The sequence below is a fragment of the Chenopodium album genome, chromosome 26 (genome assembly GCF_948465745.1).
Source record: "Chenopodium album chromosome 26, dcCheAlbu1.1, whole genome shotgun sequence".
NCBI classification, from domain to species: Eukaryota; Viridiplantae; Streptophyta; class Magnoliopsida; order Caryophyllales; family Amaranthaceae; genus Chenopodium; species Chenopodium album.
The window spans coordinates 5949986-5965275 of NC_137859.1; the positions used below are offsets into that span (position 1 = coordinate 5949986).

The 15290-nt window shown below is 30.9% G+C and overlaps 2 protein-coding genes across 2 annotated transcripts; both read right to left on the reverse strand.

Moving 5' to 3' along the window:
- Positions 1-4134: 4134 nt before the first annotated feature.
- LOC145616349 (uncharacterized) lies at positions 4135-8203 on the reverse strand. Its single transcript, XM_081671056.1, has 5 exons — positions 7547-8203; positions 6746-6898; positions 6517-6658; positions 5396-5637; positions 4135-4532 (listed from the first exon to the last, which is right to left on the reverse strand). Exons 1-5 carry the CDS (start codon positions 8015-8017, stop codon positions 4326-4328), a joined length of 1215 nt encoding a protein of 404 aa, XP_081527182.1. The 5' UTR covers positions 8018-8203; the 3' UTR covers positions 4135-4325.
- Positions 8204-10008: 1805 nt separating this feature from the next.
- On the reverse strand, positions 10009-11375 carry LOC145617644 (protein LURP-one-related 11-like). Its single transcript, XM_081672367.1, has 3 exons — positions 10866-11375; positions 10515-10745; positions 10009-10374 (listed from the first exon to the last, which is right to left on the reverse strand). The coding sequence occupies exons 1-3, from the start codon at positions 11145-11147 to the stop codon at positions 10240-10242; spliced, it is 648 nt and encodes a 215-aa protein (XP_081528493.1). The 5' UTR covers positions 11148-11375; the 3' UTR covers positions 10009-10239.
- Positions 11376-15290: the final 3915 nt, after the last annotated feature.

A 15290-nucleotide genomic window follows, 5' to 3' on the forward strand; every position in this document is an offset into this window, starting at 1 on the left:
CTTTTCTTTTTCTTTTAAATCACTTAGTTTGTTTTTTCAAAACCTTAGCTCGTCACTTTTCAATCACACAATCTCATTTGCTCTTCCTCTATTTTCACTTATCACTTACGAAGTATTCATCTAACGCAATAGTTGTATTATGCTCCCTCCGTTTATAAATACTTGCTCCATTTTACATTCACGGAGTTTTAGGAAAAATTGAAGAAAATAATAAAATATAGAAATAGTGGGGTTAGTAGAAGGTAAATTGGAGGAGAGAAAATCTAAATATACGAAATAACAAAATATAATATTGGGTCCCACTAATTGAAAAAAATGAATTAAATATTGTAAAATCTTTCCAAATAAGGAAATGAATCAAGTATTTTAAAATGACCGGAAATTGAAAATGGAAAGTGGAGCAAGTATTTAAAAACGGAGGGAGTGTATATAGGTGACACAATAATATAATAAAAAGCATACTCATAACTATTACAAATTTATTTTTTAGCAAATTAACATTTTTTGTTAAGCTGATCTTCTATAAATACTCTAATTTCAAAGATTGTAAATGAGTTTTTTGTATTTATTTTTTCAAATATAAGGATTGTGAATGAGTTAAACATTAACATAGTGCATTAGTGGCATTAGTGCTACTGTTGAATAAGATATACTCACCGGAAAAATTACGAGCCACATATATTTTTTTGTGTTATGCAAAGTACATTAGCAATTATTGGTCTAATGTAAATGTGTAAAAAGGTGATGATGATGTTTTTCTCTTTGTAATTTTGGTTGTGCTATTTGTTTTGTCTTGCTAGACGATCTTATTGTCAAAATTTTGTTTATTTATAATAATAATAATAATAATAATAATAATAATAATAATAATAATAATAATAATAATAATAATAATAATAATAATAATAATAATAATAATAATAATAATAATAATAATAATAATAATAATAATAATAATTCATCAATTTTAAAGTATTATAAAAGCTAGAAACCTAATTAAAAATGGTTGCATGAAATAATTTATTAAATACTAAGGAGATAGTTCGTATCTACTACTACGTATAATGAAGAAGCTAGAGGTCCATGAACATATTCTAATTGAGTAATTTCTAATTGTGATGGTCCATTGGGCTTTTGGTTCTGGTTCAGTCACCATACTCAATTTTACTTTTTTTTTTTTTTTTTTTTTTGAAGAATACTCAATTTTACTTTATCTTTATTTGAGAACTAGTTTATAAAGTTAGTGGACTACTTTACCCTAATCTAACGATTACGATTAATTAAATTAATATTTTTTTTTAAATAACTCTTTTAAGAAATACTCCGTATGAAATATCTAATTATTATTCCACAATGAGCTATAGCATATTAATATTGATGCTACATACGTTTTAAGGTACGAAGTGAAGTTATGTAGTAAGAGAACCACTAATCTAAATTTAGGAATTATGACAATATAAAATATAGAATATCCTAGAATATTTTATGAGGCTTCTTACGTTGTACTCTAAAATTTCTACAACTATTCGTGGATATCGTTAATCATACACCTTCATCGCTAATTTGATTTCTGTACAAAAAAGGTATATCCGTATATGTGGTTGCATTTGGCATCTGTTTTTGGGACAACTTTGGGTGTTTTCACCAACAATCAACTGATACTTAACTTTATCTAATAATAATCCGATCAAGAAGCCAATGTACATTAAAATAAATAAATAAATAACCTACTACGAGTATCAAATTTAATTTTGTTGAAAAGGAGAAACATTGACAAGTTGTCCTTGTGGAAATACTACTACATCCGTTACATATTATTTGCAACGATTAGACAAGTGGATTTTAACTTGTTAAGAAGGAGACTCAATAGTTAGGTAGTTGATATTAAAGCTAGAGATACTCAACACCAAGTGATGAGCTGTTAATCACACTACAGGATCATATACTCCTATTCTGTTCACTTTATTTTTGCTTATTTCAATTCTAACAAGTATGTTTAAAAATAATAATTAATTAAGTTTAGTTAAGTTCAGTTAGGGAAAATTAAGTTCTGAATAGGGTTATCCAATTTCAAATTACAGCTATAAGTTTTACGGATTAATAAGTTTAAATAAGTTCTGATTAGGGTTATCCAATTTAAAATTGTAACTAAAATAAATTTTAATAAATTTAGGTAAGTTCATATAAGTTCGGTTAAGTTAAGATAAGTGAAAATCGAGTGAACTAAAAAAAACTCTAATTACAAATTTTTTTAAAAAAAATTCCAAAAAATTAAGAATCATTTTCCTAATAAAAGTTTGATTACGTACATAATAACCGCCTTCCAAAGATTTATAAATATGTGTATTCCAAGTCCTTCAAACCTCAACTTTACACACTAAAGATTTCCCTACGTAAAACCTTAGAATCTGCTCAATCATCCTCTCTTCCTCGTCAAGAACTAACTTTCTTGTCCTTCAAATTATCAAACATGATGGGTATGCTTTCAGTGATCATGCGAAACAACCTTTTCTTTTTGAGGTGAGTAGCAAACGTTATTTTACTATGTCTCTCAACGTCGATTGTATGTTATTTTATGTACTCTCTTTGTATCGATAATGTAATTTGAATTATGATTATAATAAAGTCACTGCGATTAGTTTAAATGGTAATATCATTACTAAATCTAAATTAAAGTAGATAGATTATTATTTAGATGAACAAAAAAAACCTGTATGAAGTTGCTAGTTACTCGTATTAATTTTTTTTATTTTTTTATTTTTTCTTTGAAGTTGCTAGTTATTAATATTTTTTTTTTAAAAAAAAAATACGCTTTTTGGTGACTTAGTGGCCAAGTCAATCAAATTAAAATTGACTCCTCAAGATTATATACGAATCATCATATATGATATGTGTATATACGTACTGTAGTCAATTAAATTAAAATTGTATGGTGTTTTTAGATGGTTTATCAAAGCTGAAATGATTTATTTTTGAAAAATATAATCCGTTTTAGTCCTATCACTTGGATTAGGTCAAGTTAAATTAGGTAAAAATCGAGTTATTACATCAGGTTGGATGAGGTCAAAGTTATAAATCGAGCTACTAATGTAACGGAGGTAGTATTTAGGCCGTGTTAGTTTTCCTGTGTTAAGCATATATACTAAGTAGCATGTATGTACATATAAGGAGTAATAATTTTTGACTTTGTGTGTTAATTATGCAATAGACGGACATATGCATCAGCCGCAAGCGAAGGGATTAGGATTATACCGAGTAATGGTCCTGTAATGAAGAACAAGGCATCCGATGCAAGCGAGAACATAATTGGAAATAATTTTGGGACGACAAACAAACAGTTAAGAGAAATATTTTGGATGAAAGATCCGAAGACTGGATTCTGGATGCCGGAGAGCCACTTTGACGAAGTTGATGTGGCGGAACTACGACAGAAACTCCTTTACAATAAACAAGGATAGATCATAGCGTGACTGCATGACAATACTCATTACTTTAACAATATTTGTGTGTTTCGATTTGTTTTAACATAGTAGAGTTTACATTACAACAAGGGAACTTAATGAGTTTAATACCAAGATTACCTTCAGAATTTTATTACAGTACTTCGTTATTATCGTAATGTCCTATTTTGAATTAAGAGCATTAGAAGTTCATAACTAAATCTAAACAAGTATTTTGGATTGAATTTTTTCTAACAGTATATGTATGTTTCGTAAATTAAAAATGCAGATTGAATAGACATAAACCAATTGCTAATACTATACTTATTGCACATTTGACAAGTATTTAGAATAGCCTAAATTTTATGTCCAAACTTGAACAGGCCGGCTTAATCTGGGATATGAAACAACAGGTTAAAGGTCACAACCCTCACAGGTGCACCATGCAGCAGTGCAGGCGTGCACTCTTTCTTGTGCGGAGATTTGCCCTACCCGAAATTTGGCTAGGCATAGTTCAATTATTAGAAATTTTAGTAAACAAAACTGTGAAATATAACTCGCCCCGTCAGTTAGTTAACAACAATGACCAAAATTTAGACTGCGCATTCTAAATAATGAGGCAGGTAATAAATACTTCGATGGCCAGAGGCTCCGTAGTCACGACTCATGAATGTTTCATACACAAATGTAGTCATTGTATGCTAATGAAAAATGCGAGCAGTAACAATGCTTTGTAATATATTACAACAATATCATTGATGACCAAAAATTTCAACCAAAAATTTCAAAACTTGGAACCCCTATGTGGGATTTTATCATTACAATAAGAGTTAAGTGTCGCAGATACATGAGTAGCCCAACAATCAAAATCCAATCGAGGCACAACTACAAGTAAAGCTGAATGAGCTCATCACTGACTACAGATGGTGTTAAAACACCAAGATCTGTAAATAGTAGAGTCAGATATTGCGGAGGTGTATAGTCACGGGCAGATTTTTCAATCTCAACCTTTGATGGAACAGGCACACCGAAGTCGATAGGGCGGAGGGCAGGAGCCATATCTTTCTGATCCAGAGGATAGAGACGGGCAAACTGCAAGGGCGGGAACAAGACAGTTGTATAATTGAAGTCGCCAAGCCATTGATACTCAGACAAATAAACTAGTTTCACCAGTATACAGTAGTAGGCTAATCTATTGTCCAGACTCTTAAGTGCCAAACAGAGACCAGCTAGTATCTAAGATCCATCACTAATGTAATGCTATTGTATATTGGTTTTCACAATAACCACCTCAGAGAAATCTCGAATTACAGGCAATTAGCAACCAATGATTTATACTTCAGAGAGGTATAATTATACTCAATGTTGTTAATGATACTTTCATAGCTTAATAAGAAATGGAAACGGAATATTTGGTTGACGATTGAAACTCGAGAGTAAGCAACCACTGATTTTTGCATACAAGAAAATTAAGTTTGAGCTTTTTAAGAAGAAAATTCGTACTAACAAAAGGAAATGTTTATCTAGAACCATACAGAACATTTGACCATGATTTCTAGCCTAGATTACTCAATAAATAACTTCAAATTTAAAACAGCCTCTGGTACTCCGGATATCCCATTACCTTGGCATACAGCTATAGTAATATTCAAAACCTCAAGATATATGTAGTTGATGTGATGCACTGATGCTTAAGATATACATACTCCATATAAAGGTACTTTGTAATAGGTTTAGCATAGAAAAGCTTTGCTTATCTATTTCAGATACTTCTAGTAAGTCAGGCACTTCTGAAGAGTGAAACTGTGAGTAACAGCGACAGAACATCTACAAATTCTTACACCCCTTCCCTAAACACTACCAGAACACACAGAGACAAAGCAAGGTTGTTTTTTTTGTTTTGTTTTTTTTTTTTTTTTGACAGAACAAGTTACAGAGATGGAGAGAGAACATACCTTGTAACTTTCAGCAGCAACATAAACTGGTTTGTTCAAGCTGTGAGCAACCAATGCAATCTGATAGGTTCCCATCATGTTAATTATGCCACCACTTTCAACCACTCCATCGGCCCCAACAAAAACCATGTCAACCTCATCCATAGAATATGCAACTGCTGAGTCAATTAACAGTTTCACAGGAACATCAAGCTTGGCCATTTCATTTGAGAAACGTAATCCAGTCCTGTCGGGTCTTCCCTCTGTAATTTAAACACAATGAAAGTGAAAAGATATAAACAAAAGAAAGCAAAATTAAGCAAACAAAGGAAGGCCACTAACAGAAAATGCAATAATATGCACACATACAAAAGCAGAGTACAGAACTCTACTTTTGAAGAAGAGAAGAAGTTACTTCTGGTATATTTTATAAAAATTTAATAATAATTATAATTTAGAAAAAAAACAAACAAACAAAAACTCCCTTCATATAAGTTCACAATGTAATGAAAATGGAGTCCAGACTCCAGAGAACAAATAAGTCCCAGAAGACATATTCTTTAGAAGTTTTCCACACACAATTTGCACATTCATACATCCCAACACTCCCAAGTACTCTAAACTCAGGTCATCCATTATATGAATTAACACTGAAGCCTCTCTAAATTACTCCCACTAGCGTGAACTCGTGAGTAATATACGACAGATTTAGCTATCAGAGGTGTACAAATCTTATTCTTTAAGTTAGGAAGAAAAACGAGAAACCTAAATAACACTTCACATAAAATTGCCACACATTAGTAGTTGCACACATTCGCATAAGTATCTGAAACAGTTCTACAATACCATAACTGATGCAGGGTCAAAAATTTCAACATAGGCAGCTTGTAAACATAAATATTTGAATAGCCACACCACAAGGCAATTGAGAACTAATTCCCATTTGGCTCTATTATTGGATGAAGAAATTGTTCATAGACTTAAGTCATAACAACCCTATAATTCAACTTATATTAGTTTGTTTGGCCATTATTTATAATTCAGCAGTTCAGCTTGTGCACTTGTTTGAGAATGGAGAGTAGATCCTGCCTAAGGCAATGAAAAGTTAAATCTGAAGGACAGTAACATGATAAGATGAAAACCTGTGCAAAAAACACGAAATGACTTTTTATTTTGCGCTGCCGTCTTCAACACCTCGAAGACAACCCGAGAGAAACCGTGAACCAAAATGGTGCATCCATCAAATATGAAATCTTGGCTAAGCATTGAGATAATTCTACGTGCCTGCAACAATGAACTCAATTGTATTGTTCTATATTTTTCACCTCATAACCTTAAAATATGCTTTAACTCATTGATAGCTAGACTCACCTTGTAAGATATCTCCCCAAACTTCTCTGCACGCTCAATCAAGCGAGACCTAGCAGAATTAAAGTCTTCATACTCTAAGGCTGAAGTTCTGGTTACATATCGCATAAACAGATCACAAGCAGCAGTTAACGAGATGGACGTTGCATCCCATGACTGAAATTTTATGATGGCAAATGGATTGAATTAGAAGACATGGAGAAGGGGGTGGCAATCTCAAATCCTGTTTCAGTTAACAAGGCACCGGAAAGTAACAACTAAAACAAACAAGGCTACACCAAGCACAACAATAGTACCCATTTGGTACAATTTAACCATCACAAGGTTCTCAAGCAACTCCGCATCACGTAAAAAAGAAAACAAGCAATCACTTCAAACATCTGCATTTGATCAGTTTTACACAAAAAACAAGTTGTTTCAACATAATACCCTGTGCTGCACTGATGTTAGATACAAAACCTGTACATAAGCCTACATAAAATTCAAGTTCAAACAACCCGAAAATACAATGTTTCAATGGTTTCATACAGCATGCAGCAAAAACAAATCAAGCTAATACGAACATTTTAACATACGATTATTCAGAACCTAAATAGTAAGTAAATATTAAAAGACATACCCTTTATTCATCAACAAAATCACCCATGAATCCAAAACCATCAATTGAACAAAAACACAGGGAGTACATGAAGATCATCAAAAACAATTCCACCCCAAATTTCTTAAACCCAAATAAATTACTTACAACACTAAATTCAGCTCAAAATTCCCCAAAAAAACGACACAATCAATCAAAAAAATTACCTTAAGAGAATCGGAAGCTTTCTTAAGCTCAATCTCAAGTTCCATCATAGTAGTAGCATTACTCGACCTAATCACAGAAGCCAAAGCCCTAATTGCCGCAACAGCCTCAGCCAAATCAGGCTGTTTTCGCCAACTATTAAACTCCTCAATCACACTTCCCCCCTTCTCAACCCCACAACCATCCTCCACCTCCGCCGCCGTAACCTCGCCGGAAACTCCGCCGGCAACGGCCGCCTGAGCTTGCGCTAACCAATCGCTCGTAACAACCGCATGATGAGCCGCCCTTGTTTGATAATACGCCGAAATATTAGGGTTAGGGTTAGGGTTAGGGTTTAGGACGGAAGTTTCCGACATTGAAGGAGGTGGTGGTGGGTTCAAAACGTCGTCGTTTTGGTGGTGTTGTTGTTGTTGAAGTAATAATTTTTCTTGTGCTTGGTTATCAAGGATGAAGGAAGGAGATCTATACCACATTTATTCACTTTTTAATTTTTTAATTTTTTTATTTAATTTATTTTGATTATTCTTTGATTTCTTTTGATTAAATTGAAAATAAAAATAAGAATAAATTCGAAATTCGTCGGAATAATTGAATTTTCCGGTGCCGGAATTTCGGATTCGACGGAGTGAGAAATAAAATTAATGAAAATGGAGAAAAATGAGAAAATTGCAGATTCTGGAAATATGAAAAGAAAAAATGGATAATTTTGCCACGTAAGATTGGGCTTCAGGTTCTTTTTTTTTGGGCCAGCTGTTTATAAAGAGCCCAATTTTGTATATTACGTACACCATTTGGTGTTTTTGTAAGTGACCATATTGTGTTTTATGCATAACATAAGGCATAGTTTTGTGCATACTTATTGAAATCGCCTCAACTTATTATTTCAAGTATTATAAAAACGGAAAGGGAGTATTACTTTGAACATTTTATTAGTCAGGCAGAAAATCAGATGGAGCTTGTAGAAGACGTTTAAAGCATGTACTTGTATAGTTGTATGTAGGTTATGATTTGGCCTCATAATTATCCTTTTGATAGAAATATAATATAGAGAAGCTTTAGAAAGACAAGTTATTAGAACAAATACTAGTAATATTTTTTGTATATCGCTTGATACTTGTCATGGATGAGGAAGGAAATTAATCATGTCCGTGACAAGTTGAGCATGTAATTTTCAAGGAGTGGTAGAACCATAATTAGTTACTGCCTACTTGCAATGGTGGATTTTAGTGTTGGAAAAGAAGGAGACGTGAAAAAAATAAAAAATTATGTTATCAATTTAGCTGTAAGATTAATACTTGTATTATAATACACATTTGTATATGTATATTGCACTAATTGGTATTTGAACCATAACTTCACTTGCTAATTGCTATAGACTTGACATAATTGCCTACCTTTAGCAAGTCATGGTCATTCAATGACAAATGACAAGTTACCATCCCAATGTCAAGTGGCGAGAGTAAAACAGAAAAGTCATGATAAGGATTACGACTTTTTAATTTTCTTTTTTTGTCGTAACACAGAGAATCCCTGACTGTATAACCAACCGAAAAGACCTTCTTGTAGCTTTCAAAAGGGGGGCAAATATTTCCTCAAAAGCCAAGGCCATCTAATGACCTAAAACTAAACTACAACTAAAATACAAACAAATCAAAACTAACTTTCTTTTGCTTAGGTACTATTATATCTTAAGCTACCATATCAGTATTAGTATAAACATAGTGTAAAAAGCAAATACCTCATTAGCTTTAATAGTACTAAGGAATGAGAATAATAATCCCTCTTTGGCCTTTGGGAGTTGGGACATTCTTTTTTGTGGACCTACAATGTATTGAACTCAGGCATCCTAATCCCAAATTAAACAAACAAATAAACCTAAAGTAATGAGCATGTACTTCAAAGAATAAAGATAGTCAAATTTGTACGTTGAAATTTGGTATAACCCCATTTTATTGTTCATCCAAATATTATATTACTTCCATTGATTTGCTTCAAAACTTACACAAAAACCAAAATTTCACACTATTACTCAATTATACTCGTATTGCTTACAAATTCCTGTCATTATACCAAGTTATTTCTTCGATTCTTCTTGTTAAGATTATTCAGATTTTTGGCAAAGGTAGTAATAATGTTATCATAAGAGTAATTGATGTAATTAAACTTTAAGATAACAAAAATAATAATAATAATGGTGATAATCTTTAATTCTACCTATTGCTTGTAAAATTTTCTACTTGTAACGTAAAGCAATTTTACTACTAGATCAAATAAGTATGCAAAAAGAAAAAGAATGAGCCCATCATGAAGCTGTGTTTCTCGACATCTATCATCGTTGCACAAAACAAAAAAGGGCAATGGAAACGAAAACAGAAACAGAAATTCAAAGAGACGAACATATATTGATTGAAAACAAAATTAGGAGTGTATATACATGATAGCGTACATGAACAATAGTCATATGTAATTATGCAAATTATGATGGGAGTCGGATAAAAACCATGTCATTTACATCTCAGTATCTTTTTTGACAGCATCGAGTTGTAAACAACTGTCCAAAGATAGAAATAAAAGAAGAAAAAAAAAAAGAGTATCTACAATCGGATCATAATCCCAAAACCCCAAAAAAAAAAACATTGGGTACTCGATCTATACTTATATCCTTAAGTACAAAAGGAAAGAAAAAAAAAAGTCTTCACATTCTACAGTGAATTAGATTATATGCAACCATTAATCCCATAATTAGAGAATGGTCGATATTAGGCTCGATCACTAATGTCAATACATCGCTTCCCAAAACTACGCCTCCTGTTGATTGCTTTCTTTTCATCTGCATAATATGAACAACAAATTATAAGACATCTGCATTGTACAATACGAAGTATAATAATAATAATAATATTTAACGAAATTTAAGATTTATATTGAAATAATAAGATGAATATATGAAAAATTGATGTTGATTCTTACCTCAGCAATGAGACCTCCCAATCTATTTACAATTTTGCATGATGTTAAGTCGTTTTTGCTCTTCTCAATCTTGAATGCGGGTGATTTTTTATCATGATACAAATTCACTACCACCTCATTTCCCAAGGGCATTTTAGGAATTTTCCAACTTTTTCTCACTTGAAACCACCATGATTCTCCCTTTGTTTTCTCGTTCTTATATCCTTCCCAACGTGCCAATAGTCTAAACTTCTGCATCACACACAAAAACATATTAGTAAGCTCGCGATATCATTTATGAAATTACTAAAATACCCTTTTATCTGTTTTATCGAATAATTGAAATAATATTTGTTTTGTTCTTATATTTACCTTTCTTAGGATTGTAAGGAGAACACGGCCTTGAGAATCCATGAGAAAGACTTGATTACAACCTTTAGAAGAATAATTATCAACCCTATATACAACTTCACCATTCGAGTCGAAAACGGTACAACCTTTACCTCCAAGAATGAGTGATTTCATCCATATGGTGAAGATCTCTCCTTCTCCCGAAGAGGAGAGCGAAAGATCATCCGGTTGTGAGGTTGAAAGATCAGAAATCGGAGTTGCTAATGGTGCCGCGAGTTGGTGGGGATGAATTTTTATTGACATGTTCAATTTTTTGTTAAGATAAAAGTTTAATGTATGTATTGTTAAGTTTGAACAAGTAGATGAAGAGTTAGAGATTATTGGTGTGTTTATTCTTAGTTATGGTGAGGGCATTTTATATAAGTGTTAAAGTTTTAAGCAACCTAATTATGCGCAAGTCAAATCATTAGTTTAAGATATCTAGTTTTTAATGGTGGAGTTAATGGCATTTTGTGTTTGAGATTTTGTTAAAAAAAAGGGTCGTTGGTAAGTAGTAGTAGTGCATGAGGAGGGTAAAAGTATGAAACCATATTATAAAATTATAATATAAAGTTTGTGCATGATTAATTATATTTTATATTTGACTGCTTCTGGTTTAAAAAATTTTATAGGTCACACTCATGAAAGCAACTTCCTTTGAATTTCATTGTAAAAAGAAGACTCATGGGGGTCGTACGTTTTGGCAATTAACAAGTAATTAAGCATATTACACTTGAATCAATTACGACCATGTTATTAGGATTTGATTATTACTGTTAATTAGAATATAAATCATTGATCTTTTCTTCATCTTAATTTTTTTGGTTATTTTATTATGTATTTCATCCTTATTAGCTGTTATTGTTTCTTAATCTAAGGTCCTAATTTTTCTATCTTTAGATTCTCAACCTTGTATTTCCCAACTCAAAAATCAAGGCGTGGAGTTGTCATTTTTGTTTTTGGTATTTTATTTTTTGACAGATTTGTTTTTGTTATTTTTGCATCAATTATCTAAATATTATATATGAACCGAATACTCTTTAAAATTATATGTCTTACCTCCTCTGTCTCTAAATAAAAGTTTCATTTGTCACTATATTATTGTCTCTAAATAACATTTGTTTTTCATCAAGGTGAGGATCATCATATCATGCACTAACTTATTATTAATTTAATTTAATCAACTTTGTCAAAAAAAAAAAAAAAAAAAAATTAATTTAATCAACAAAACCTCTCTAAATTCTCTCACTTTTAAAACCAAAATTTTGACACAAATTTTCTTTGATTATACGATTTTTATTAACAACAATATCCTTTGTTCCTCTTTTTTCAAATCTCATGCGTAGAAGAAATGAGATTTTTATATGCAGTATTTAAAAATGAAGGGAGTAGTATAGTTGAAATCCAAACCATGCATGATATATAATTTCTCAAGAAATGTAGTTGATGTCGATCAATATATCTTGTGTTTACTTATTATGGAGTATTACATTTATCAATCAGTTAGGGAAATTTTTTAAAGATCACTACAAAATTAATTATATATTAACAAGTACATGTACTTGCTGACATAATATTAAGGGTATTTTATTATAAAATTAGAAAGGAATATTTTCTTAAGATAGAGCTGATTATTTAAGCATCAAATCTTTTATACATCAGATGCAGGTCTGATTCACCCACACTCATCAAATTGCAGATGTTTCATTCAGTAATGTACTTCGTATCTTCGTTAGATCTAAAATATATACTTCGTATGAATTTATTCATTACGCCTTGTAAAATCAATTTTGCCTATAGACACACTTAGATCGGAAAGAATTGTACACGTAAAGTTTCAATGGTAAGATCGATCTTTCTTACACCTAGAATACTTCCTCCGTTAATGGTTATTTGCCACAAAGGGGTATTATTTGTGAGATATAAAATATTCCTTTGTTGCAAATAACCATTAACAGAGGAAGTATTTATTATTTACATTACTCCGTCTAGCTTTTTTTTTAAAAAAAATAAAAAAATAAAAAAAAATTCCTAATAAATCAAAAAATCAGTGTTAAGTGGGGTGAAAAAAAAAAAAGAAATTGCATGGAAAATCAAACTGATTGAACGTATACTAATTATTGCTAATTAGATATTGCATTAGTTCAAATATATTAAGTTACAATGTACTTGGTAAATAAGTTTAATAGATGGTCATGTGGCACATAAATTTCAAATTACAATGAGAATAAAGATGAAACACGTTATTTTAGTAGCGAATTAACTATTATAAGTAGTTAAATTAGTTGAGATTGTTTTCCTTTCATCTAATTAAATAACATCTAGTGTAAAGTTTGAAATTTAAATTTATATAGTCAAATACAAAATAAATAATTAATAAATTTTACATTTCAACTACATTTTATTTCTCAATTATACTAATTGGAAGATTTCGCCTATAAGCAACAATTTATATACCGACATAACACCAAAATTAAGTTCCACATGCATGATGCATTCTAGTTAGCCGTGTACGCTCGACTAAGGTTGTGTTTTGTTTACTTGGAATGTATCTAGATTTATTTTTCTTAAAGACAATGTGAGAATGTGAGATTGGGTCTAACTCTTGGATTGAAGTATATTCAATAAATCAAGATTTACAAAGGTTACAATATATAACAATTCTAACTTTTTGGACAGACAAAATAAATATTATAACTATATAACAATATTTTCTATATCTATATATGAGAAGAATATTTGATGAATATTCTCTATCAGTCAAGTCTAATATAGTATGTTTTGACCTTTTGATTTTATTGAGCTTTGACTGTAAGGCCCTGTTCACTTCACTTTATTTTTGTTGAACTGAAATTATTTTTACTGAAACATAATTATATTTGCTAAACTAAAATTATTTTTACTCAATTTAAACTAATTTTACTGAAATGAAATTACTTTTGCTGAACTGAAATTATTTTTACTGAACTGAAATTATTTTTACTGAAACATAATTATATTTGCTAAACTAAAATTATTTTTACTCAATTTAAACTAATTTTACTGAAATGAAATTACTTTTGCTGAACTGAAATTATTTTTACTGAACTGAAATTATTTTTACTGATTTTCTATTATAATTCTTCTTTAAGAAAACCAAATTTTACTGAACTGAAATTATTATTACTTAATTGAAATTAATTTTACTTAACTGAACTTATTTTTACTGAATTGAAATTATTTTTACTTAATATTATTTTTTAGGTGAAGTAAACAAGGCCTAATTGTCAGCTAATATATAAGAAAATTACAATATTAAAATTTCCTAACAAAATAAATAAAAAATAAATAGAATTACTGTACTGAATTTCTTAAACATAGTTAAGAGAACAAAACTAATACGCACACATGAGGATAGGTTAACGTGTGACTCGACATGGGTGTGCACCACAAGGGACACACATTGGCCTCACGCGACACAAGTGAGGACTTATGTGTAGTGCTACTGCTAAACGCTCCGATCAAACAAAAACACCATATCATCATATCATGTTAATGTGTTATGTGCTCCTGGCCGGCGCATAGCTAGCATATCATTTTGCCATCAAATATTACCTGGCTCAACATGAAGGCCAGTTAATGAAAACAGCTTAATACACCCCTTAGATTGGTGTTGCATTAAGCTTAATCTACCCCTTAAATATCTAGGAGGTCTAGTTCAAACCTAATATGGCTGCCGCCCAAAGCTTAATTTCAAGCACTAATATATTGTTTAGGTCTTCTAATTAATTATTTAGGTCCTCTAATTTGGCTTTTTGTAGCCAGCCAATAAGCATCTACACGGTTGTAGAATCTAACCCTCACCCCCAAAATAGGCATCATGCCAACACAACAAAATTTGTCCACCAACTAACGAAAAATATTTTTTTTTGAATAGAACTAACGAAAAATATACAAGTAACAAAATTAACAAAATTCTAATTGTGTGGTCAAGAATGTGTCATCAAGATTAACAAAATGGTAACATATATAATTATATAATTAATTCATAATTAAAAAAATACTAATTATCATCATTAGCATATATATAGGTGGTTCTTGTTTTACATTGTGGTGTATTACATGTAAGCATCCATGCATTTATATTATTTTATATACCAGGAGTAATTTATAAGGGTAGCTAGCCAAGTAGATTTTTATAGCTTGCTAAAATAATTATTTTTATTTCATGGTTTTAATTCCACTTTCTTTATTGTTTGAAAGCTACGTTGCATTTTTGACTTCTTGTTTATAACCAATTAAAAATTAGTATAAGATAATCATGAATTAGAGAGATTATATAGAATATAAGCAAAGGCGGTCGAATTTGCTTAATTAATACACTAGGGTCTTAATCTTATCAAACTTAGTGACTCCATGTACTTAAAC

What these genes read in the sequence shown, in the direction of transcription:
- LOC145616349 (XM_081671056.1), bottom strand. Translation starts at nt 8,017, where the DNA reads ATGTGGTATAGATCTCCTTCCTTCATCCTTGATAACCAAGCACAAGAA. An exon ending in AAGCTTCCGATTCTCTTAAG is followed by an intron (nt 6,899 to 7,546) that starts GTAATTTTTTTG and finishes ATAAAATTTCAG; the next exon opens with TCATGGGATGCAACGTCCAT. An exon ending in ATTTCGTGTTTTTTGCACAG is followed by an intron (nt 5,638 to 6,516) that starts GTTTTCATCTTA and finishes TTTAAATTACAG; the next exon opens with AGGGAAGACCCGACAGGACT.
- LOC145617644 (XM_081672367.1), bottom strand. Translation starts at nt 11,147, where the DNA reads ATGTCAATAAAAATTCATCCCCACCAACTCGCGGCACCATTAGCAACT. An exon ending in TCCTTACAATCCTAAGAAAG is followed by an intron (nt 10,746 to 10,865) that starts GTAAATATAAGA and finishes TGTGTGATGCAG; the next exon opens with AAGTTTAGACTATTGGCACG. An exon ending in TGGGAGGTCTCATTGCTGAG is followed by an intron (nt 10,375 to 10,514) that starts GTAAGAATCAAC and finishes CATATTATGCAG; the next exon opens with ATGAAAAGAAAGCAATCAAC.